The 23,693-nt window shown below is 41.0% G+C and overlaps 1 protein-coding gene across 3 annotated transcripts; it reads right to left on the bottom strand.

Annotated features, from left to right (window-relative positions):
* Positions 1-745: 745 nt before the first annotated feature.
* Positions 746-23,693, bottom strand: LOC141757668 (uncharacterized). 3 transcript variants are annotated; one of them, XM_074618293.1, is made up of 13 exons: positions 21,779-23,693; positions 19,602-19,688; positions 19,358-19,447; positions 18,608-19,199; positions 17,465-17,525; positions 15,403-15,501; positions 4,794-4,892; positions 4,072-4,170; positions 3,764-3,847; positions 3,585-3,644; positions 3,383-3,493; positions 2,002-2,111; positions 746-1,698 (listed from the first exon to the last, which is right to left on the bottom strand). In XM_074618293.1, the coding sequence occupies exons 1-13, from the start codon at positions 22,193-22,195 to the stop codon at positions 1,385-1,387; spliced, it is 2,223 nt and encodes a 740-aa protein (XP_074474394.1). In that variant the 5' UTR covers positions 22,196-23,693; the 3' UTR covers positions 746-1,384. The 3 variants fall into 3 exon arrangements, with proteins under 3 accessions (XP_074474394.1, XP_074474403.1, XP_074474414.1); XM_074618302.1 differs by lacking the exon at positions 19,602-19,688; XM_074618313.1 differs by lacking the exons at positions 746-1,698; positions 2,002-2,111; positions 3,383-3,493; ... (2 more) ...; positions 4,072-4,170; positions 4,794-4,892 and adding exons at positions 12,882-13,483; positions 13,783-13,892; positions 14,714-14,824; positions 14,916-14,975; positions 15,095-15,178.

Below are 23,693 nucleotides of genomic sequence, written 5' to 3'. Positions count from 1 at the left end.
TTTAGTGAAGCCCGTCTTGCAAAACAGTGTTGGCCGCGGTCGGAGGACGCGGGGGAGACCGTAGGTTTGGTCTCCAGGACCGGAGTCTCTGCTGTACTCTGCTCCTCTGCCTGCCTGCTTGCCTTAACGGCCACAGATGTCATTGTTAACAAGCATTTCTGAAAGTTACAAACAGTCCCTTTAAGGGTGTTTTTTAAAAACTTTTAAAAATGAGAAATAAATCCTGACATAATAGAGCATGGGAATGGCCTTCACAAACTCATATCATCACATACTCAAGGCTTATGGAAAGGAGGCTGGGTAACGGGCGGACATGGGTCTTGGGGTATGGGGTATAACACATGCGAAGTGTAACTGAAGCTGCGGTCGTGTCAGATTTCAATGCGCATGTGTTATACCCCCAAAGACATGACGTGTTGATGATGCGTGACCCAGCCTCCTTTCCTTGCACGTACTAAACCCTTTATTAATGACTAACAACTTGAGACACACAAACAAGAGTTCGGAATGGCAAGGGGTTAAAACATTTTTTTATGAAACTATGCGTTGCTATGTGTTTTTATTTAAGTTATGTTGTTATGAAGCTATGTGTTATGCATTGTTATAAAGCTATGTGTTGTTTTGATGCGTTGTTATGAAGATCTGTAGGGCCCTGTGATTTCCACGATGAGGAAAACATGGACAGAAAAGCAGAATTTGATAATAAAAAATGCATTTGAATAATGAGGCAATGACGCACTTAAAATGGGTTTTGATTCAAAATTTATTTTACTGTACATAATATTACAATAACACCTGTACTTCTGACGTGGAATGTTACTGACAGGCCGGTACCAATCGTTTAATTGATTGAATTTTTTTTATTTGGACTTGGTAAATGAGGTAACAGGTGCTGTGTGGAGGGTTTCCCAGAATGTCGCCGTGCCGGAAGATCCAACAGAGTCACTTAGATGTGCAAATAATCTGCATGATATTCATTTGTGCTTTGGATATGACACATTTATGTTAGAAAACGAATTGTGTGCAATTATTATAACTTATTTACTTACTAGGCGAGATTGGAGCAAATATGATTAAAAAAAGTTATTTTCATAAAACGGTCGCTATATCGTGACAGTAGTACATGAAACGGGTAACCTGAAAAAAAATCATGTTCCTCTGTGTCCTCTGGTGTCCTCTGGTGTCCTCTGGTGCTCCTAATGGCATCTGCAAGATTTCACTTACCGGAGGAAAACAAGCAGTAAGAACTGATCTGAGGTCCGCTGTCCAGCTGCTGTCTATGAGAGCCGGCCATGATGGGGTGCAGAAGTCTAGTTACCTCTGAGAACACTTGAATTACAATATGCTGAAAGGTTACTATGGAATTATGCCAAAAATATACTGCCTACTGCCACTTTAAGTTTATTATTCGTTGTTTGTCTGATGTGCCAGATGATTCAAGTTTAAGTACGGTAAAGCACGGCAGAGAAAAAGGTACAAAGAGGGTCTGTGAGCTGGACTGGTTTGACTGCAGCTGGATAGATGACGTTGTATATACTTCAGGACTATGGACGCTGGATAAGGACGCGGAGTTGTTGCTGATTTGATGCACCTCAGAAGTGTGGACAACACCGCAGGCCTCAGGTGTTGGTGTGTGCTGACCAGCTAACCAGCTCTGAAGAGTTGAAGGATCTGGTTTACAATCTGTTTGGTCATCACCTGTAAGAAGAACATACAAAAAGAACAAATCAGACATTTCAACAGGATGCAAGTTAACTTTTGCAAATTAATTTTAGGTGAGACATTCTAGTAATCTAGCTCAATCCATCAATGAAATACCTTTTACATTTCTACATATCACTCAAATATCAATATGATGATAAACTATCAATATTCAACCAACAGTGCATACATAACGACATGTTTCAACTCAGAAGTTATTTGCGTTTTGAAATAGTACAGAACTCGGATGTTTGAAAACCGCAACACCAACATGTTCTTCAAGAATTTGCTGTGACATACTCCACTCTCCAACATCATCCTCTTCTTTCAAGCGAACACGTAAAGTGTGTTTCTGCCACGGCTCCAGCTCCTCCTCTTCACATTCCAGTAAAAACTCAGACGTTGTGGACCTGCAACAGAAGACAACAGACTGACACACCTGGTTTGTGTAATATACAAATTCCAAAGACACATTCTTTACTCTTTGTATTATTCAGCATTTTTACAATATACTTCTTCCAAACAATGTTTAAGTGTATATGTAAGTTAAAGACAAGTAATTGAGGATGAAGGAAAAGAGGCGCAGCACATCATTTGTGATTTTGTGGTTTCAACATGGATGGCTCAAGCTGCTGGCCAAACTGGGGGTGTGCCGACCGTCATCTACTGTAGGTAATACACTGACTATGGATACTAAATACCTCATACAACCCCACTTCAAAACACCCAAACTATCCCTTTAAGTAAGCAACTGAAGATTCATCTTCATTTGATAACTCTAATATTCCTTTTACCCTCCTTTAAAGTTTTCCCAAATAAAATACACTAAAAGAAATGGGTATAAAGGGTTTCAGCGAAAATCAACAAATGACTAGAATAACAAAATAAAGCCTGCAGGCGTTAGGCTATCGTGAGGCAAGCCAGATTCTTGCACAAAGAGCACCTAAACATCCTAGTACAGGTAACCCAATAGATTGGTATTTATTTTGTTTCCCCAACTAGGGTAGTCAACACTCTCAATAAACAAAACACAAAGAGCACAGAATCTCAAAAGGGCCTAAAACAGACCAGAGTTTCTGGTTTGGCTGATAACACATGTTGCATTTAGTGAAGGAGAGATCAGAATGACACTTGGTGTGCAGTTTCTCTCCTCTTTTAAGCCTCTTTTACACCCTGATTGGCCAAGAGGGGAATGCACCAAGCTGCTCTCAACTAACCAGTCCCCACACCCTGTGCAACAAGTGAACTGAATAACCCTCTAATCACTCAGCAATTCAACCAAAAAAACACCAGGGAAAAGGTAAATAACAGCAAGCACCAGAGAATTGGCAGCTGCCACACACTAGCCTGAACCTGTAGGCCTTATTAAACAGGTTGCTCTGGACATTGCAACCTAAAGTGAATCCATGTCTGTACTATATACAGTAGGTGTATGTGTAGAGTTTTCACTGTACTGCTGCTCCAATTTTCACCTCTACAGTGAGATTTGAGCAAAAATAAGTGAAAGATGGGAGGAAATACAGGAAACAAGAACAGATTCTGCATGTCAACATTGAGGACCAAGTATAACATATTTTTAACAAAAAACAAGTTTGTTCTATTCAGTATATTCAAAGTCCACATGATTCCCTTCAAGATCCTGACTCTTGAAAATGAGGCCTCATTAAATACAAACGGGTACCTCTGATGAATTGTTGGTACGTAGATGTCTTCATCACAGCTGTTATCAGCTGCTGGAGCACTCTGCTCAGTTGTTTCTACGAGGTTTTCCATATCACTATCCAAGTCAGATCTATTAGATAAAAAGAAATATGATACTGGCATCAAATGAGCCACAGAAGCAAAAAACAACATATATCCTGTATAATAAAGTATAAAATTACAGTCTGTTCTTCACGCTGTTGCAGTCATCGTCGTCAATGGTGACCTCCATCTCTTCAAAACTGAAAATGACAAATTACAGAGAGGGCACTGAATAAGATAGAGGGTGAAAATGTAGCTTAGGAAAGTCAATACAGTACTGACTAAACCTACTGAAATGTACAAAACAATCAACACTAACCTGTCCTGGAGCCACTCCACCTCTGATGCCACTTCTGTGGTTTCACTCTGATGTTCATCATCATCTTGCTGGTGCCGTCTACCACTGCAGACACATGTTGAAAGTCATTTTCTGACAATTCAAAAGTTGTTACAGCATGTGGACATCAACTGTCTGGTGTGACACCCACGCCGTGAAGACAACATGAACGCCTGTAAAATATAATGTGATCCGATGCAGAAGCCATTGAGTCAATACAACATCATATGAGGGTGTTCTGTTCGTACAACTGACGTGTGAATAAACAGGGCGAGGTTGTGACTGCTTACCTTTCAGAGGCCGACAGACGCCACAGACTTAATAGTGCAGTAGGATCGTGCATACACGTTCCAGCAGAGGTCATCAATATCGAGGATCTCTTTTCATAACTGTAAAAAGAAACCTTGTCATTGGACACAAAGCCTCATCTAGAAATGTTAAGCATTACACTTTTACAGTCAACTTGTTTCAAGTTTACCTGGTAGATTTTGTCTGAATGTGACAGTGGTGATAGCAGGTATTGCAACCAAAACAAATGGCTTTCACACATAACACGGTTTGAGCTGCACATCACAGTGCGTGCTGTGCCTGCGCTTTGCTTGATGCAGCGAAAAAGCCGTTGTGGCGCTGCGTTAGACATTGGAAATAATGGATTCCAGAGCACAGTGGTGCCGTTGTTGTGTTCTGTGTGAAAGACCTTGAGAATAGATATAATCCTTTTCATAGACAACCATCTCCATTTGGGTGAACCATCCCTCCAACTATGAGTATCAACACAAATGTTTGTCTTCAAACTGAAAAATTGTGAAGATGAAAATATATGAAACCAAATGTTTAGAGTGAAAGTGATATAGAGGCTCTAAACGTTTACTTGGAGCTGAAAAGATTGCAATGGTGATTAAAAATCTGTACAATCTGTACTTGTTTGAAACCTAGTTGTCCATGTTATATGAGGGTGTTCTGTTCATACAACTGATGTGTAAATAAACAGGGCGAGGTTGTGACTGCTTACCTTTCAGAGGCCGACAGACGCCACAGACTTAATAGTGCAGTAGACTCGTGCATACACGTTCCAGTAGAGGTCATCAACATCGAGGATCTCTTTTCATAACTGTAAAAAGAAACCTTTGTATTAGACACAAAACCTCATCTAAAAAATGTTAAGCATGCAAACCTACCTATGGCTTGACAAACACCTGATGCTTTTACAGTCAACTTGTTTCAAGTCTATCTGTGAGATTTTGTCTGAATGCAACAGCGATGAAAGCAGGTATTGCAACCACAACTATTGGCTTTCACACAGAATGCGGTTAGAGCTGCTCATCATAGTGCACACTGTGCCTGCGCTTTGCTTGCCGCAGCAAAAAAGCCGGTGCGACGCGGCCCAAAACATTGGAAACTAGAAGGGCACTCCGAGAACGCAGACCTCCGCCAAGGCTGGTTTTATAAGTGAAATATATTAGACCCACTGCCAGGTGCCATTGTAACAAGATGATCAATGTTATTGACGTTACCTGTCAGTGGTCTTAATGTTATTGGTGATCGGTGTATCCCGCAATGGTAAGCCATCTAACAAATGAACATTATCAATAACGAACACCAAGTAAAGAACATGCATTGAAAGGCAACTAAGAATTGAACAACATTAAGTATTAGGCATATTTATAAACATGGGTATATTCAAGACAACACAATTCTACATATATATTTAACTAGAAAATTGACCATCCAAAGATTCAGCATTAGTAAACAATGAATTGGGGATGTCAGTGTGAAAGAGGAAAATATTGCACTTTACAATCATGACATCAATGTAAACATTTAAACAGGTACAACAGGTAAAAATTAATGGTCCAAAGAGACACATATTGTGTCATGGTCAGAATAATAAGTGTTGAGAATTTTCGCCTCTGCACAGTCATGTCTGTTAACATACACGTGGTCCAAGAGGGTACCGTAGTCAGTGGTTGGTGCCTTGACTTGCTGACTGAAGCAAAACTGTTCCATGACTGTCAGGATGTTGTGATCTGGCATTTCAATAAGATCGAAATTGAAATCTCCTAGGATGACTGTGAGGATATCCTTTAGCAGTGGCCGCAACAGGCTTTGTAGCTTGCTGATGAAAGTTGCAGGGGTCAAAGATGGCGGTCTGTAGACGGTAACAATGTTGACTTTCGTAGACGATTTGGTGACCGTGACAGCTGTGTATTCCAGCCCACTGACTGGGACTAAGCTGTTCTGGCGAGACATCTTCCCGGGCAACTATCATCACTCCACCACCTCGTCCCACTGAAGCTGGTCTGTCTGGTCTGTCTGCTCTGAAGCTTCAAACTTGTGGCAGGATTGAGTCAATCTGTTGTTGATTTTTCAGAAATGTTTCAACAAAACAGAAAACGTCAACTGGCTATGTTGACTTGTCTGCTTTTAAGTCTTGTAAATGCTCCCTGTATGATCGTATGTTGAGCAATCGAATGTGCAAGAACGCATCAGTATCAGTTGGAGTAGTTGTGAGTTCAATGCTTGACACCACCTCCTGTTGAAGGCGGCCCATTTCATTCAGTATAGCAGGGTTTATGCGGATCACGCAGGCATCAAATCCTAGAAGATAAAGACCATTCAAGTTCTTGACGCGGCTTAGTGCAACGTAAGTTTGGCCTGGCATAAAGCGTCCCTTGCCTTCCATGGAAACTACAATCTTATCCAAGGTCTTGCCTTGGACTTTATGAATGGTGCAGCCCCATGCCAATGACAGAGGGAACTGTGTGCGCTTTGCTTCAACAGAACGTTTGCCCCTACCAGCAAAAAACTGATTTCTTGCCTCTTGATAGGCACTGCTCCAGAGTATGACCGCTTGTACTGACTCTCAGCGATGGCCTTTTTTCCAACGCGCTCACTCTCCAATTTTACCAGAATGGCATGGACATTACTTCCTGTGATGGCAATCCCAACAACAGTACCGCAGACTCCATTTGCCAGTCCATCAGAGACATCGATATTGACATCACTCTGGCTCCAACAGCGACAGACACTACCTCTCTTAATCCCCCAGTGTCAGATGGCTTGATCGAGATCACAACATCAATGAGACCTGTCTGAACATCGTTTTTTCTTGTCGATGGCCTTGATGTGAAATACTTGAGTTGGAAGTTTCTTCAGGTGCTCACTGTTGTGTTCATCTACTTCTTTGTTGGTCTTAAAGACATGCAGAACTTCAGATGGATATTTGTTCTCTTTTTTAGAGATGACCCTGGATTTCAGTAAAGTTCTATCATCTTGTGTGCATTCAGCTGTCCTCACTCTCATCAACAGCTGTGCAAAGTCTTGGTCCTCCTTCTGTCGCATACTCTTTATAAGTTCGGTGATATAGAAGTTTTCCTCCCACAGAGAGCCATGCAGTCTGGCATAGCTGTCAATGAAACAAAGTAAATTGTAGAACAGACAAAGCAGATGTAAAAGCACAGATAATATTTTGATTATTTCTAGCACATACATTTTAATGTTCACTCACCTGTCAGAAGGAAGAGCAAACACAAAATTTGGTTCAACAGTCTGCAGCTGGAATAAATCTCCCACGGCCAAAATGCGAACTCCTCCGAACTGGGAATCAGGATCAGTGTTTCCAGTGATGTCCTGCAGGGGGCGATGGATATGGTAGAGGAGGTCTGCCCCCACCATTAACACCCCATCTATTATAAGGAGTTTAAGTTTCCCCAAGCATGAGCGGATTGTGTTAAGCTTCTCACTACTTGCTGGTTGGTACTCCTTTTTGCTGTTGGGACCGCAACTGAAACCAAGAGCTGAGTGCAGCGTCATCCTCTCGTTACCAAAGGCCGCTGTTCCAGTGAATGCAGTCCGCAAAACTGGTAGTTCATCAGTTTGGAAATATCCGTAGAGTAGTTTGAGTAGCTTCATGGTTTCATAATGAGCCAGCTTGATGATATGGCTTTTTCCAACTCCTCCAGTCCCACTCAAGAAGACTTTGTACTGCGGCATGGCTGGTCATGTTTGAGATTGCATCTTTCCACCATTTACGATGAAACCTGAGAACTTCCATTTGCTTGGTGTTCAGAGACTGCATCATAGCTCTGTACTCCTGAGGGCTCATCCAATGCTTTATTCAGCTCTGCTGAAAAGCGTGCATGAAGTTCAGAGCGATTAGCAGATCCGGAGACAGGTGTTAAGTCAACATTTTCATGTTGATCCTCTTCAGGCAGCTCTCTCTCCCTGATTATTCCTTCAGCTTCTTGCTCTGCCTGTTAGAACTCCACATTGGGGGCAATACCATCCTAGGCACCCTCTGGGGGACCCATGCGCTGCAGGTCATCATAGGCTCTGTCGATTTTTTCAGCATTAACACTAAACATGGCTTCATTAGCATGAACGGTGTTCTTTACTTGTTGATTGTGTGCCTAGAAGGACGGAAAATCACCTCCTCTGGTGTCTCTTCTAGCCTCCGTTTCTTCTTGTTCTCTCTGTCTGAAGCACGGCGAGTTGCAGCTGTTGTTTCTTCGGCTCTCATCTTCTTCATTCGCTCTGCACTCTTTCTTCTTTGCTCCACAGTTCTTGACTTGGAGCGAGGCTTTTGTGCCGATACTGCTTGGTGAAGTCTATCCGTCTTCGCTGTCTCATTTGAAGGAATACTTCTGCTGTTGAAGTTATCAATGAGAAAGGTATCAAGCACTATTGTTTATATAGTGTTAAGAAATGCTGACGTCAGCTCGTATTCTACTGCGTGTTGTACAGATGTCAGCATTTCTATTGTGTTGAGTGCAGTGCTGACATCAGCATTTATATTGTGTTGAGTGCAGTGCTGACATCAGCATTTGTACATTGTTCAGTGCAGTGCTGACATCAGCATTGCTATTGTGTTGAGTGCAGTGCTGACATCAGCATTTTTACATTGTTCAGTGCAGTGCTGACATCAGCATTGCTATTGTGTTGAGTGCAGTGTTGACATCAGCATTGCTATTGTGTTGAGTGCAGTGCTGATGTCAGCATTTCTATTGTGTTGAGTACAGTGTTGATGTCAGCATTTGTATGTGTTGAGTACAGTGCTGATGTCAGCATTTGTATGTGTTGAGTACAGTGCTGATGTCAGCATTCCTATTGTGTTGAGTACAGTGTTGATGTCAGTATTTCTATTGTGTTGAGGGTCGTGCCGACGTCAGCATTTCTATTCGGATCGCCACCAAAATCTAAAGGATTGTTCATTGTGCCACCCGCCACACCTCCAAAAAAAATTTCATTCAAATCCATCGCAAACTTTTGGAGTAATCCTGCTAACAGACAGACAAACAGTCAAACAAAGAAACCAACGCCGGTGAAGACATTACCTCCTTGGCCCAAGGCCTTTGGCAGAATCCTCTGGTGTCTCTTCTTCTCTGTGTCGCTGCATTCCTGCCCACACAGAAGCACGCTGAGCTGCAGAATCCTCTAGTGTCTTTTTTTGTCTTAGTCGATGCATTCCTGCCCTCACAGAAGCACGCCGAACTGCAGAAACCTCTGGTGTCTCTTCTAGCCTCCGTTTCTTCTTGTTCTCTCTGTCTGAAGCACGGCGAATTGCAGCAGCCTCTGTTGTTTGTTCGGCTCTCATTTTCTTCATTCGCTCTGCACTCTGCTTTCTTCTTTGCTCCATAGTTCTTGACTTGAAGCGAGGCATGGCTGCTCTTGTGCCGATACTGCTTGGTGAAGTCTATCCGTGTTCGCTGTCCCGTTTCAAGGAATACTTCTGCTGTTGAAGTTGTGAAAGAGAAAGGTATCAAGCACTATTGTTTATACAGTGTTTAGAAATGATGACGTCAACTTGTTTTCTACTGTGTGTTTTACTGATGTCAGCATTTCTATTGTGTTGAGTGCAGTGCTGACATCAGCATTTCTACATTGTTCACTGCAGTGCTGACATCAGCATTGCTATGGTGTTGAGTGCATTGCTGATGTCAGCATTTCTATTGTGTTGAGTACAGTGCTGATGTCAGCATTTCTACATTGTTCACTGCAGTGCTAACATCAGCATTGCTATTGTGTTGAGTGCAGTGCTGATATCAGCATTTCTATTGTGTTGAGTACAGTGCTAACATCAGCATTGCTATTGTGTTGAGTGCAGTGCTGATGTCAGCATTTCTACATTGTTCACTGCAGTGCTGACATCAGCATTGCTATTGTGTTGAGTGCAGTGCAGTGCTGATATCAGCATTTCTATTGAGTGCAGTGCTGATGTCAGCATTTCTATTGTGTTGAGTGCAGTGCTGATGTCAGCATTTCTATTGTGTTGAGTGCAGTGCTGATATCAGCATTGCTATTGTGTTGAGTGCAGTGCTGACATCAGCATTTCTACATTGTTCACTGCAGTGCTGACATCAGCATTGCTATTGTGTTGAGTGCAGTGCTGATGTCAGCATTTCTATTGTGTTGAGTGCAGTGCTGATGTCAGCATTTCTATTGTGTTGAGTGCAGTGCTGATGTCAGCATTTCTATTGTGTTGAGTGCAGTGCTGATGTCAGCATTTCTATTGTGTTGAGTGCAGTGCTGATGTCAGCATTTCTATTGTGTTGAGTGCAGTGCTGACATCAGCATTTCTACATTGTTCACTGCAGTGCTGACATCAGCATTGCTATTGTGTTGAATGCAGTGCTGATGTCAGCATTTCTATTGTGTTGAGTGCAGTGCTGACATCAGCATTTCTATTGTGTTGAGTGCAGTGCTGATGTCAGCATTTCTATTGTGTTGAGTGCAGTGCTGACATCAGCATTTTTATTGTGTTGAGTGCAGTGCTGATGTCAGCATTTCTATTGTGTTGAGTGCAGTGCTGATGTCAGCATTTCTATTGTGTTGAGTGCAGTGCTGATGTCAGCATTTCTATTGTGTTGAGTGCAGTGCTGATGTCAGCATTTCTATTGTGTTGAGTGCAGTGCTGATGTCAGCATTTCTATTGTGTTGAGTGCAGTGCTGATGTCAGCATTTCTATTGTGTTGAGTGCAGTGCTGACATCAGCATTTCTACATTGTTCACTGCAGTGCTGACATCAGCATTGCTATTGTGTTGAATGCAGTGCTGATGTCAGCATTTCTATTGTGTTGAGTGCAGTGCTGACATCAGCATTTCTATTGTGTTGAGTGCAGTGCTGATGTCAGCATTTCTATTGTGTTGAGTGCAGTGCTGACATCAGCATTTCTATTGTGTTGAGTGCAGTGCTGATGTCAGCATTTCTATTGTGTTGAGTGCAGTGCTGACATCAGCATTTCTATTGTGTTGAGTGCAGTGCTGATGTCAGCATTTCTATTGTGTTGAGTGCAGTGCTGATGTCAGCATTTCTATTGTGTCGAGTGCAGTGATGATAGCAGTATATGTACATTGTAGGGTGCAGTGTGGCTGTCTTCATTTTGAGCATGTTGACCCAGGTTGAACTGATATCCCCACGATAATATGACCTTCATATAATGATTCCGTAACCAAGAAAGCCTACCCATAGCACTTGGAAACAAGCTGCTGCCCCTTTGCAATCTTTGGCCAAAGGGTCATACTGGACCAACTAAATCGGTTTAAAAGGTGGTTTTATGGTTAAACAGTGAACAATACTGTTGTTCAGAATCCTTCTTAAAGGGACAGTTAGGGTGTTTTGAAGTTGGGTTGTATGACGTACTTATCCATAGTCAGTGTATTACATTTTGCTGCTGGCCCCGCTCACAACAGTACATTGCTTTTGTTCCATGTGGTAACTGTCTGTTTCTCCAAACTGGGGCGTGCCAACCTTATTAATTATGTAGGTAATACACTGACAATGGATAGGTACCTCATACAACCCAACTTCAAAACACCCAAACTATCCCTTTAAGATGTCTTTTTATGATTCATCTTCATTTGATAACTCTAATAACATGCTTTTAGCGCAGTAGCACATTTCAAGAGGGCTAAATTGGCATTACGCTAGCCTGAACCTGTAGGCCTTATTATTAAACAGGTTGTTCTCGACATTGCAACCTGAAATGAATCTGTGTCTCTACTATATATGTGTATCTGTAAAGTTTTCACTGTACTGCTGCTCCAATTTTCACCTTTACAGTGAGATTTGAGCAAAAATAAATGAAAGATGGGAGGAAATTAAAACAGATTCTGCATGTCAACACTGAGGACCAAGTATAACATATTTGTTACAATAAACAAGTTTGTTGTATTCAGTATATTCAAATCACACATGATTCACTTCAAGATCCTGACTCTTGAAAATGAGGCTTCATTAAATACAAACAAGTCACAGCACATCATTTATGATTTTGTTGTTTCAACAAGGATGGCTCAAGCTGCTGCCACTTTGCAATCTATGACCAAGCAGTCCCACTGGACTAACTAAACCGGTTTAAAAGGTGGTTTTATGGTTAAACAGTGAACAATACTGATGTTCAGAATCCTTCATAAAGGAATAGTTTGGTTGTTTTGAAGTTGTATAGCCAGCTAGTTAATGCTATCACGCTAACATGTATGATGCTCAATGCTCCTGCTATTCAGCTGCTGCAGTCTGACACAGTTACACCATCACATGTTTATAAACGTCAACACGTTGGTATCTCCTGTTGATCCTGTCGTTATGTTCCCAGAGTGATCGGTTATGGATCAGCCCACAACACTAGCTCTGCTCCGTCAGCCTGGTCTCTCTCTCTGGAGGAGGACGTGAGGACAAAGCCTGTCTCTCAGGTTGGTGTATCAGCCTACCTGTCTCTCAGCCAGCCGCTGGTCCTCAGAGCAGAGCCGAGTCTAGAGAGCAGCTGCAGCAGGAGTCGCTGGTCCTGGTATGGATCTAGTTCTGGTGCTGGACGGGACAGGAGGAGAGGAGGAGGCGGAAATGATCCGACTGTCTGGACCAATCAGATCACAGGGGGCTTCATCACTTCCGGTGTGTTTGTAGTACTTCCGGTGGTCTCCTGCAGGGTTTCTTTAGATTAACAACTTTTCTTTATTTTCTTTACAAATACCATGCTATTATAGCGAGACAGTTTAGCTTCACAAGACTTGAAAAACACTTAATCAGATTCAACACTTGCTCTCACTACATCTTCATGTATTACAGAGAAACTATAAAATGCATTTGAATAATGAAGCAGCTGGGTTTTGATTTAAGAATTTATTTTACTGTACATAATATTACAATAACACCTGTACTTCTGACGTGGAATGTAACTGACAGGCCGGTACCAATCGTTTAATTGAATGGATTTTTTTTTTATTTGGACTTGGTAAAGGAGGTAACAGGTGCTGTGTGGAGGGTTTCCCAGAATGTCGCCGTGCCGGAAGAGCCAACAGAGTCACTTAGATGTGCAAATAATCTGCATGTTATTCATTTGTGCTTTGGATATGACACATTTATGTTAGAAAACGAATTGTTTGTAATTATTATAACTTACTTACTTAAGTTTATTATTCATTGTTTGTCTGATGTGCCAGTTGATTCACATTTAAGTACGGTAAAGCACGGCAGAGAAAAAGCTACAGAGAGGGTCTGTGAGCTGGACTGGTCTGACTGTAGCTGGATAGATGACGTTGTATATACTTCAGGACTATGGATGCTGGATAAGGACGCGGAGTTGTTGCTGATTTGATGCACCTCAGAAGTGTGGACAACACCACAGGCCTCAGGTGTTGGTGTGTGCTGACCAGCTAACCAGCTCTGAAGAGTTGAAGGATCTGGTTTACAATCTGTTTGGTCATCACCTGTAAGAAGAACATACAAAAAGAACAAATCAGACATTTCAACAGGATGCAAGTTAACTTTTGCAAATTAATTTTAGGTGAGACATTCTAGTAATCTAGCTCAATCCATCAATTATATATTATATTTCTACATATCACTCAAATATCAATAGGATGATAAACTATCAATATTCAACCAACAGTGCATACATAACGACATGTTTCAACTCAGAAGTGATTAGCGTTTTAAAAGAGTACAGAACTTGGATGTTTGAAAACCTCAACACCAACATGTTCTTCAAGAATTTGCTGTGACATACTCAACTCTCCAACAACATCCTCTTCTTTCAAGCGAACACGTAAAGTGTGTTTCTGCCACGGCTCCAGCTCCTCCTCTTCACATTCCAGTAAAAACTCAGACGTTGTGGACCTGCAACAGAAGACAACAGACTGACACACCCGTTTTGTGAAATCCAAAGGCACATTTCCTTCAGCATTTTTAAATATACTTCTGCCAAACAATGTTTAAAGTCAGTTAAAGACGAGTTATTGAGGATGAAGGAAACAAGTCACAGCACATAATTTATGATTTTGTGGTTTCAACAAGGATGGCTCAAGCTGCTGCCCCTTTGCAATCTTTGGCCAAAGGTCATACTGGACTAACTAAATCGGTTTAAAAGGTGTTTTTTATTGTTAAACAGTGAACAAAACTGTGGTTCAGAATCCTTCTTAAAGGGATAGTTTGGGTGTTTTGAAGTTGGGTTGTATGACGTACTTATCCATAGTCAGTGTATTACATTTTGCTGCTGGCTCCGCCCACAACAGTACATTGCTTTAGTTCCATGCGGTAACTGTCTGTTTCTCCAAACTGGGGCGTTGGCATTACGCTAGCCCGAACCTGTAGGCCTTATTAGACAGGTTGATCTCGACATTGCAACATGAAATGAATCTGTGTCTCTACTATATATGTGTATCTGTAAAGTTTTCACTGTACTGCTGCTCCATTGTTCAACTTTACAGTGAGATTTGAGCAAAAATGAGTTAAAGAAGAGAGGAATACAGGAAACAAAAACAGATTCTGCATGTCAACATTGAGGACCAAGTATAAAATCTTCATAACTCCACTATACAAGTGTCGTCTAAAAGAAGATAAAAAACAAGTTTGTTCTATTCAGTATATTCAAAGTCCACATGATTCCCTTCCAGATCCTGACTCTTGAAAATGAGGCCTCATTAAATACAAACGGGTACCTCTGAGGGATTGTTGGTACGTAGATGTCTTCATCACAGCTGTTATCAGCTGCTGGAGCACTCAGCTCAGTTGTTTCTACGAGGTTTTCCATATCACTATCCAAGTCAGATCTATTAGATAAAAATAAATATGATACTGGCATCAAATGAGCCACAGAAGCAAAAAACAACATATATCCTGTATAATAAAGTATAAAATTACAGTCTGTTCTTCACGCTGTTGCAGTCATCGTCGTCAATGGTGACCTCCATCTCCTCAAAACTGAAAATGACAAATTACAGAGAGGGCACTGAATAAGATAGAGGGTGAAAATATAGCTTAGGAAAGTCGATACAGTACTGACTAAACCTACTGAAATGTACAAAACAATCAACACTAACCTGTCTTGGAGCCACTCCACCTCTGATGCCACTTCTGTGGTTTCACTCTGATGTTCATCATCATCTTGCTGGTGCCGTCTACCACTGCAGACACATGTTGAAAGTCATTTTCTGACAATTCAAAAGTTGTTACAGCATGTGGACATCAACTGTCTGGTGTGACACCCACGCAGTGAAGACAACATGAACGCCTGTAAAATATAATGTGATCCGATGCAGAAGCCATTGAGTCAATACAACATCATATGAGGGTGTTCTGTTCATACAACTGACGTGTGAATAAACAGGGCGAGGTTGTGACTGCTTACCTTTCAGAGGCCGACAGACGCCACAGACTTGATAGCGCAGTAGGCTCGTGCATACACGTTCCAGTAGAGGTCATCAATATCGAGGATCTCTTTTCATAACTGTAAAAAGAAACCTTGTCATTGGACACAAAACCTCATCTAGAAATGTTAAGCATTACACTTTTACAGTCAACTTGTTTCAAGTTTACCTGGTAGATTTTGGCTGAATGTGACAGTGGTGATAGCAGGTATTGCAACCAAAACGAATGTCTTTCACACAGAACGCGGTTTGAGCTGCACATCACAGTGCGTGCTGTGCCTGCGCTTTGCTTGATGCAGCGAAAAAGCCGTTGTGGTGCTGCGCTAGACATTGGAAATAATGGATTTCAGAGCACAGTGGCGCCGTTGTTGTGTTCTGTGTGTATATGAAACCAAATGTAAGATTGTAATGGTGATTAACTGTTTGAAACCTAGCTGTGCATCAGTTAGAGTGACAACCACTCACAACTTGGATGGTAGTTTCATTAAACATTTCTTGAACAATATATTATAACAGCTAGTATGCATGGGAGTATTATGCTTTGGCAAATGATAAGCTTGTATATTGAACCACCTCATGACCCCACAATGGAGAAACATGGCTATCAATCACCACTGAGCCTCTAAAAAAAGAATCATACAGAGTTCTGGTCAGTAGCCAACAAAGCTCTTTAAAGCTCTTTTACTTCTTGATCAACTTCAAAGTTTGCTGCTCCTCGTCGATCAGTCGACTAATCAGTTGTTAGGTTTTTTTCTTGACTAGGGAACTTTTAAACGATGTCATCTTTTTATGGTCAATTTTATGGTAAATGAGTTATATGATTGTCTCCGGTATCACAACAATATTAAAAATATGACAACAAATAAGAGTTATGGGGTTTCCAGGAAATCAAGGCACACTGTTTCGATGTGTAGATAAAAACTCTAAATGCTTTTATTGATTTTTTTTCCACTTTATTTTTGCTAACAGAGGATACATGGTAGGACATTTGACAAAAAAGACACAGCAATGCATATAACAAGCATGATAGATATTAAAGGACTACTCTTTATATTTATACCAAACACGTTACATAAAGATTTAGGAGATCAACTTTATCATGTGGAAAGTGCAATAAAGTTACTCGTGGAGTGACTTGGACCGGCACATCAGCAGACAATCCATGCAGGGTGGGGGAGCCAGACTTTTTCAAACTGACCTGCATGTGGACTAAGGATGAAAAACAGCATTCTTGCTAACTCCTGCATGTTTACATCTTGAGTTTTATACTGGTGTTCATTAACATGCTCTATCCCTATCATATAATCTACCAGACCTTTGGGAGGGGGCCTGTCCACCACATGTCTGACATCATCCTTTTTGTTGTTAATATATTTATATATTAATGATCCCATGGGGAGTTACACTTCCTGGAAAACTGTGACCATTAGTCATACTCCAGTACTGGGTGTGACTAAGACGTTCATCCAATAAAGCCATAATTCATTTTTCAAAAATATTGCTCTTCTATCAGTTTTATAAAATTGAACTGCCTGTCTTTCTATAACTGACATTCCATTAGTTTACATTTCAAGCTTCGCTATTTGGGCCATTTTTTTTACATTAATAATGAATTGCTGATTATAAGCGCTGCCCTGCCCACTTCTTTTAAAGGGATACTTTGCCGATATTCAACCAGCTCTCCACCCTCCATGTTGCCAGCACCCGGAGCTACTCGCTCTTTGCCGGTAGACTTTTGATGGCGGATGGGAGGAGAGCTAAAAGCGCTGGCATCGTTCGTCTTCACACATTCCCCACACCGCGAAAAAAAAGTTTCCCTTTAAGCTCCGCGCGCCCGGTTCAAGGTGAGCTTTCCGTTTCAGATTGATGTCACTCGAGTAATTTTACTGACTTTCCATAGTTTCCTCTCGATCCACAGATGACTTTATACAACAGTTTGAAATGCTGATTAGTAATTTCCATTAACAGTAAACAGATTTGGTTGTGTAGAATCAGTTCCTCTTTGTGATGTGCTGTATGTATAGCCTGTACATGCTGCCTCACCTTGACGACAGAGCCCCCTTCTCTCTTCTCCTCGACTTGGACTTAATTTTCTTCAGAGGATCTTCAAAGTAAAAAACAAGAAAACATTCAGTTACATGTAGTGAGATTTCAGTTTCTGGCTCATTAATGTAGTGGTCTATTTCTCACTGTGGTGTTATTGATTAAATCACTCGATCATTTCAGCTGTTTACTGGAGTGAAGTGATGCGTACAACTACACAGTGATCTAAAGGGGCCTGAGGTTGCCTCATGTTTTCTGTTAAAAGTTGCACTTGAACATGGGGCTGGGCGATATGGCCAAAATCTTCTATCCCGATATACTGTAGGTCATTTCATATCTCAATAACGATATATATCTCAATATAGCATGTTTTCTGGTAATAAACAATCTATATGAAATAACCATATGGTAAAGCCTATATTTGTATACTCCTGTGTGAATGTAATACTTGATAAATGAAAAGTACTGCGTATTTTCTCATTTCATTAAGAACTTTAGTGCAAAATGATCAGATTTGAGTTAGTATTTGCTTGTTTTTATCAATTTAGACGAATTGGGTATCACGATATCTCGATATGATTTCATCATGATATGATTTCATTGAAAAGCGATTAATTATCATATTGAATTATCGCCCAGCCCTACTTGAACACACAGCAAAGACTTAAGCTGACAGCCAGATGACCATCAGCATGCACGTACATTGAGAGGAAACAACTAGTCTATGTTTCTAATCAATAGAAAGATAAAATCTAACCAGCCTGCCATTTTGTGAATGTGTTATAACAGTTCCATCATAAGCTTACATCAAATAGTAATTAAGAATCTCATCAAACAATTACAATGGGCACCATAAGACATTGCTTTGCGTTGCACTGGTGTTGTCGAACTGTAGTCTTTTGCTTGTTGAAGAAAATAAAATGCTGACATGAAATATAAAGAAAAAACACAGAAATGGCAAAATCATGTATTCACTAAGCTGAACAGTATGTGCATATTTCTGCCTTTGTGCGCACACAGACCTTTATTCTTGAGCCTGCACAGTTTTGTGTATCTATCTCCAGTAAACAAGTGAGTCAAAGTTGAAGTTTGACACTGTTTAGTTCTTGAGGCTGAAACCAGGACAACCACAGCAACCATCACCTGAAAAGTGAAGAAGAGCGCCTTCAGGCTGTTGGTGGAACCCCTTTGCAAAGATCCCCTCCTGCTCAATCCTGTTCATCGGTTTAATTTCGGGGTTAAGGTATGCCTTTTGAATTTCAAAAAAGGTTTTATGCCCCATGAAATTCAGGTGCAGGTGTTTGGCCCATTTTTTAAAGTGTGTAAAAGTGCCTCCGGAGAAAAGGACGGAAAGAGTTGTGAGGAGGTGGATTTCAGGAAACGCCTCCCAAAGGTGAGGTGATGACATCCATATGCCCCTGTGTCCGCCAAGGCAGCTCCACCTCACCTTCTTCTGTGCACCGCAGTGAGACACCGTCTTCTTTGTTATGGGCCGTCCACACGTCTGACACTTCTTGAACAGCTCCATCAAACAGCTGTCATTCACAATAGTCTTTGACTGACTCGAGTCTTTGTCTGCGTTCTCATCTGATTTGGATGTTGCTGTCGAGCTTGACTCAGTCTCTTGTTGGAAGCTCTCACTCAGACGATCCACAGATGCCACACTGCACAAACCTTCGCTGCGTTCAGCTGGAGCAGGGGGCTGGGGTGATGTGCTTGGAGCTACTGAGGTAACCTGGGATAACAGAGACATGTCGAAATTACTTACAAGAAACTGTGTGTGCAACACATCTGAATAGGGTTCACAATATATACCTACATGCATTACTTTTGACAGCATGTAATACTCATTTACACAGAAAACAGGCTACCAATGTCATGTGTTATACGTACAGGACTTGGCAGGGAGGGAGAAGGTGACGCCGTATCCACACCATTACCTTGGACACTCAACGAAGGAGCCTGTGAAGATGTACTTGTAACCTTACGTAAAAAACAAACAAGTGCTACATTCAGAAAAGAGGGTGACTGTTTCATTTACTACTTCATATACACAAGTATTTCCTGACATAGCTTAAACATATAATAACACAAAACATTCAATATTAGGAACACAGCTTTACTACATCATACTTACTGAAGTTGACACAGAGGCCCATCTCAACACGCTGGAATCTGAAACCACTGAGGTGGAGGCTTGAGCAGCTGTACTGGGAGCCTTCGCCTAATTAAATCACAACAAAAAAAAACTGTTTTGATAAATGCCCACTTAGTAGTCAATAATTTCCCACCTGACAGTTTCCACCAATCTCAAGTTCAAGTTAGAGAGTTAAACGTGTGCTTTTTCACAAAAATGTATCTCTGGTCGTTTTGAAAACCCCAGAAGGTCATTTAACAACACTTAGCGTTATTCTGAAGGTATTTGAAAAATCCTGTAAAACCTCTAAAAATCATCTGGGTTAATACATATTCTGTTTGCTTCACAATAACAAAGATTTTGAACCATTTCTCAAGTTGTGCCACTGTTCACTAATCCAAACAAAGATGGTAGCCTGGAAGGACATATGTCCATGCTAATTTTTTAATGGCCTGAGACAATATTTAAAGGCCCCATGTTATATTCATTTTCAGGTTCATACTTGTATTTTATGTTTCTACTAGAACATGTTTACATGCTGTAATGTTAAAAAAAACATTATTTTCCTCATTCTGTCTGCCTGAATATACCTGTATTTACTCTTTGTCTGAAACGCTCCGTTTTGGTGCATTTCAACGGAATTGCAATGGAATTGCGTTGCTAGGCAACAGTTTGGGTCCATGTTTACTTCCTGTCAGCTGATATTATTTACCTACACTGCAACAGGAAACAAACTGGGACACATTTAGAATGTTTACATTTAAAACCGTGTAATGGTCTAAATATTGTATATTTGTGACATCACAAATGGACAGAAATCCTAACGACTTGTTTCAAACGCACAATTTCTGAATACGGGCTGTGTGTATTTCTCCGTATATTGACCATTTTGATAGTTTAACAGTATTTATAAGGCATTTAAACCTGCTTTATAATATAAAAGATATGAAAATCTTACTTTTTACAATATGGGAGCTTTAAACGTTATATTGTCGGTATAAATCAGTGTTGTCAGTATATTGTATATTTGTCAGAGTATGACATTACATTGTATTAATGTACATTTATTACACTGTAATTCATACAAAATCACCAGTTCATATTTGTCTTGTGTAGGATGTATGTTATTTCCATCTAAATGGGAAATGCAGTCCCAACTTGGGAATCTGGTTACAGGCTTATATATTTTTCTTTATCATGCAGCAGTCTTAGAAATACCTTCAGAAAATCAAGTGTTGTAATATGATCCTCTGGGCTTTTTTAATGATAGAATGTAATTCATTTTTATAACAGTTGTGTGACTGACATAAACTGGGGCTAACTTTTCCTGTTTGCTTATACCACTTTCATACCAATGACCAGGGTTGGACCAGGGTTAACCTACCCTAGTCCAACCCTCCTTTTGTCAATTCAGACCAAGCCAGTCAACCCGGGTTGAACCCTGGTCAGGACAATTCAGATACAACCTGGGTCAGAACCGGGAGCTCAGGTGTTAGAAATGGGCGGGGGGGGGTTACACCTCTGGAGGATTATAGAGAGAGGGGATGATAGTGACATCATCAATTTGTGCAAAAACATAAAATGTCACAAAAGTATGCATGTTTTTGGGATACAGTGTAAATATAGTACACACAGCATTTTTAGCTTTATAAAATGTTAACTATGTTGTATGTATGGAGCTGTAATGTATGCAGAAACATACATTTACATTATCTATTCATCAACATGAACCTTTTTTATCTTACCTATCTACGGTACCAATTTATCATATATTAGACTACATTGTGTTATCTAATATGATAATATAGGCTACATTTACAAACGATTTAGACACTTCTGAAGACTTGAAATGTATATTTCACTCACTCCACCATCCCAGCAAAGATTTACAACATATAGTAGACCTGTAGTAACTGTTGGATAATGTGAGAGTTTGTCCAAACATAATAAAATGAGTTAATATTTAATTTAGTTTGCTAATTGATTGATAATGTAATGAACCAGGGCTGGGTGTAGTGAACACCATATAGTAGTTTCTCATCCTTGTGCACCTCATCGACTCCCAAACCAAAGGACGTTCAAACTTTACGTGTTTTAAGACAGATCATCGCAGTGCTCTCTCCATGTTAACTTTACCCACAAATCCACACCTGTTACATGTAAAATGACTGATTTACCTCAGTTCGGCTGCTGTCTTCAGCTGGCAGAGATGAGCTGAGGTCCTCTGGCTGTCCTCCACTGAGGTCCTCCTGTTGTCCTCCAGAGAAGACAGTAGGGATCACGTTGGACTTGAGGATCTTTCGGGGAGTTGTTTTCATAAGTTCTGCTTGTATGTCCGGTTCGTAATCGTCCGGTTTGAAATGCTGGCTGCAGACTATGATGTTGCCGTATTTCCCTACTGGTGTGTGTTCGTTGAACTTGGGGCTGTGAATGGCCTTTAACCAGAGTCTGCACCGCTGCGGGTCTCTGGTGGGCAGAGAGTGGAAGACCACTCCCCGGGACCGGGCCTTCCTGTAGCCCTTACAGCCTGGCACCGAGCACATCCCCGGCATCCTCACACTGATAACAACTAACCACTGTGGAGAAGAAACCATCCACTACAGACTGACGACTTCCACCATGTCTGACTCTTTACTACAAAGACCAACAGTCTGCTCCGGCAATACGTGAACGTGACCGCTGCGTACAGACGTTGTCGCTTTGCATTCTGGGAAGCGTAGTACTTTAGGGATTTGTAGGGGTCAAAATATAGTGAAGAGAAAGAGATTAGTATGATAGCTACATCTAGCTCTGCTTTATCGATTGTAAACTTAAAGGTCCCATATTATCAAAAAGTGAGTTTTTTATTATTATAAAGCAGGCTTAAGTCCTATATAAATACTGTGAAAGTATCGAAACACTCAATTTAGCGTAAATTTGGAGCGTTATTTAGCATCCTTTGTGGTAAGTTAGTATGACATGGATGGTACCAATGGATTCCTTTTTTAAAGTTTTATATGATGCCCGTATCTTCACTCTAGCTTTAAAGGTCCCATGTTATAAAAAAGTGAGATTTTCACGTTTTTTTATTATAAAGCAGGCTTAAGTCCTATATAAATACTGTGAAAGTATCGAAACACTCAATCCAGAGGGAAATACACACAGCCCGTATTCAGAAACTCTGCATTTGAAACAAGCCGTCAGGATTTCTGCCCATTTGTGATGTCACAAATATACAACATTTTGACCCTTGACACAGATTTAAACGTAAACATTCTAAATTTGTCCCAGTTTATTCCTGGGAACCCTCTGTTGGTCTGGAGGAGCTGCAGCATTTATTTCTGCACAAACGTCCACTGTACATTTACTAGATATTCCAGAGCTACTAACTCTTCTGCAGTGTGTAGTGTGCGCGCATGCACGTGTAGAGGTGGAGCGAGCTGGGCGAGTAACGAGTGCACTGTGTGAATGAAGGCAAGCAGGCAGGCAGATCGAGGAGCAGAGTACAGCAGAGACTCCGGCCCTGGAGACCAAAGCTACGGTCTCCCCCGCGTCCTCCGACCGCGGCCAACACTGTTTTGCAAGACGGGCTTCACTAGAAATAACTTTGTGATTTTGGTGCTTCCGTGTCGTTTGTGTTGGAGTCTGAGTCTGAACAGCGTAGCCACACGCGAGTGCGCATGGGACACCGACCCGGATTGATTTATACGTGTAAGAAGTTACAAACAGTCCCTTTAACAAAAATATAATAAACCAATTTCTATTCAAGTTAAATGAACAGTGATTTAACCTGCTGCTTCTGTCATTTTAAATATAAACGGTAGAGCAATAATACAGTGATCAACTGTTTATAGTGATCAAACAGCTTGGGACACTAATTATTCCTATAGAAACGCTGTTTAAATAATTTGCTTATCGTAATCAAGTAGTCCGCTTACAGTATTCATTTGGGATCTTTTCATACATGAAAACATATGGAAAAACATTTTAAAACTATGTTAGACGAACGTTAGTTGAATTTCTGTTTTGTTTTTTACTTTACTCCCGTGATAATCTGCTCTCTGCCATGGATGCATGCTCGCGTTGCAGAGGGCAGAACTGGCAAGTTGGCGC

This window comes from Sebastes fasciatus, chromosome 2 (assembly GCF_043250625.1).
Source record: "Sebastes fasciatus isolate fSebFas1 chromosome 2, fSebFas1.pri, whole genome shotgun sequence".
NCBI lineage: Eukaryota > Metazoa > Chordata > Actinopteri > Perciformes > Sebastidae > Sebastes > Sebastes fasciatus.
This window is presented reverse-complemented; position numbering and strand designations above follow the sequence as displayed.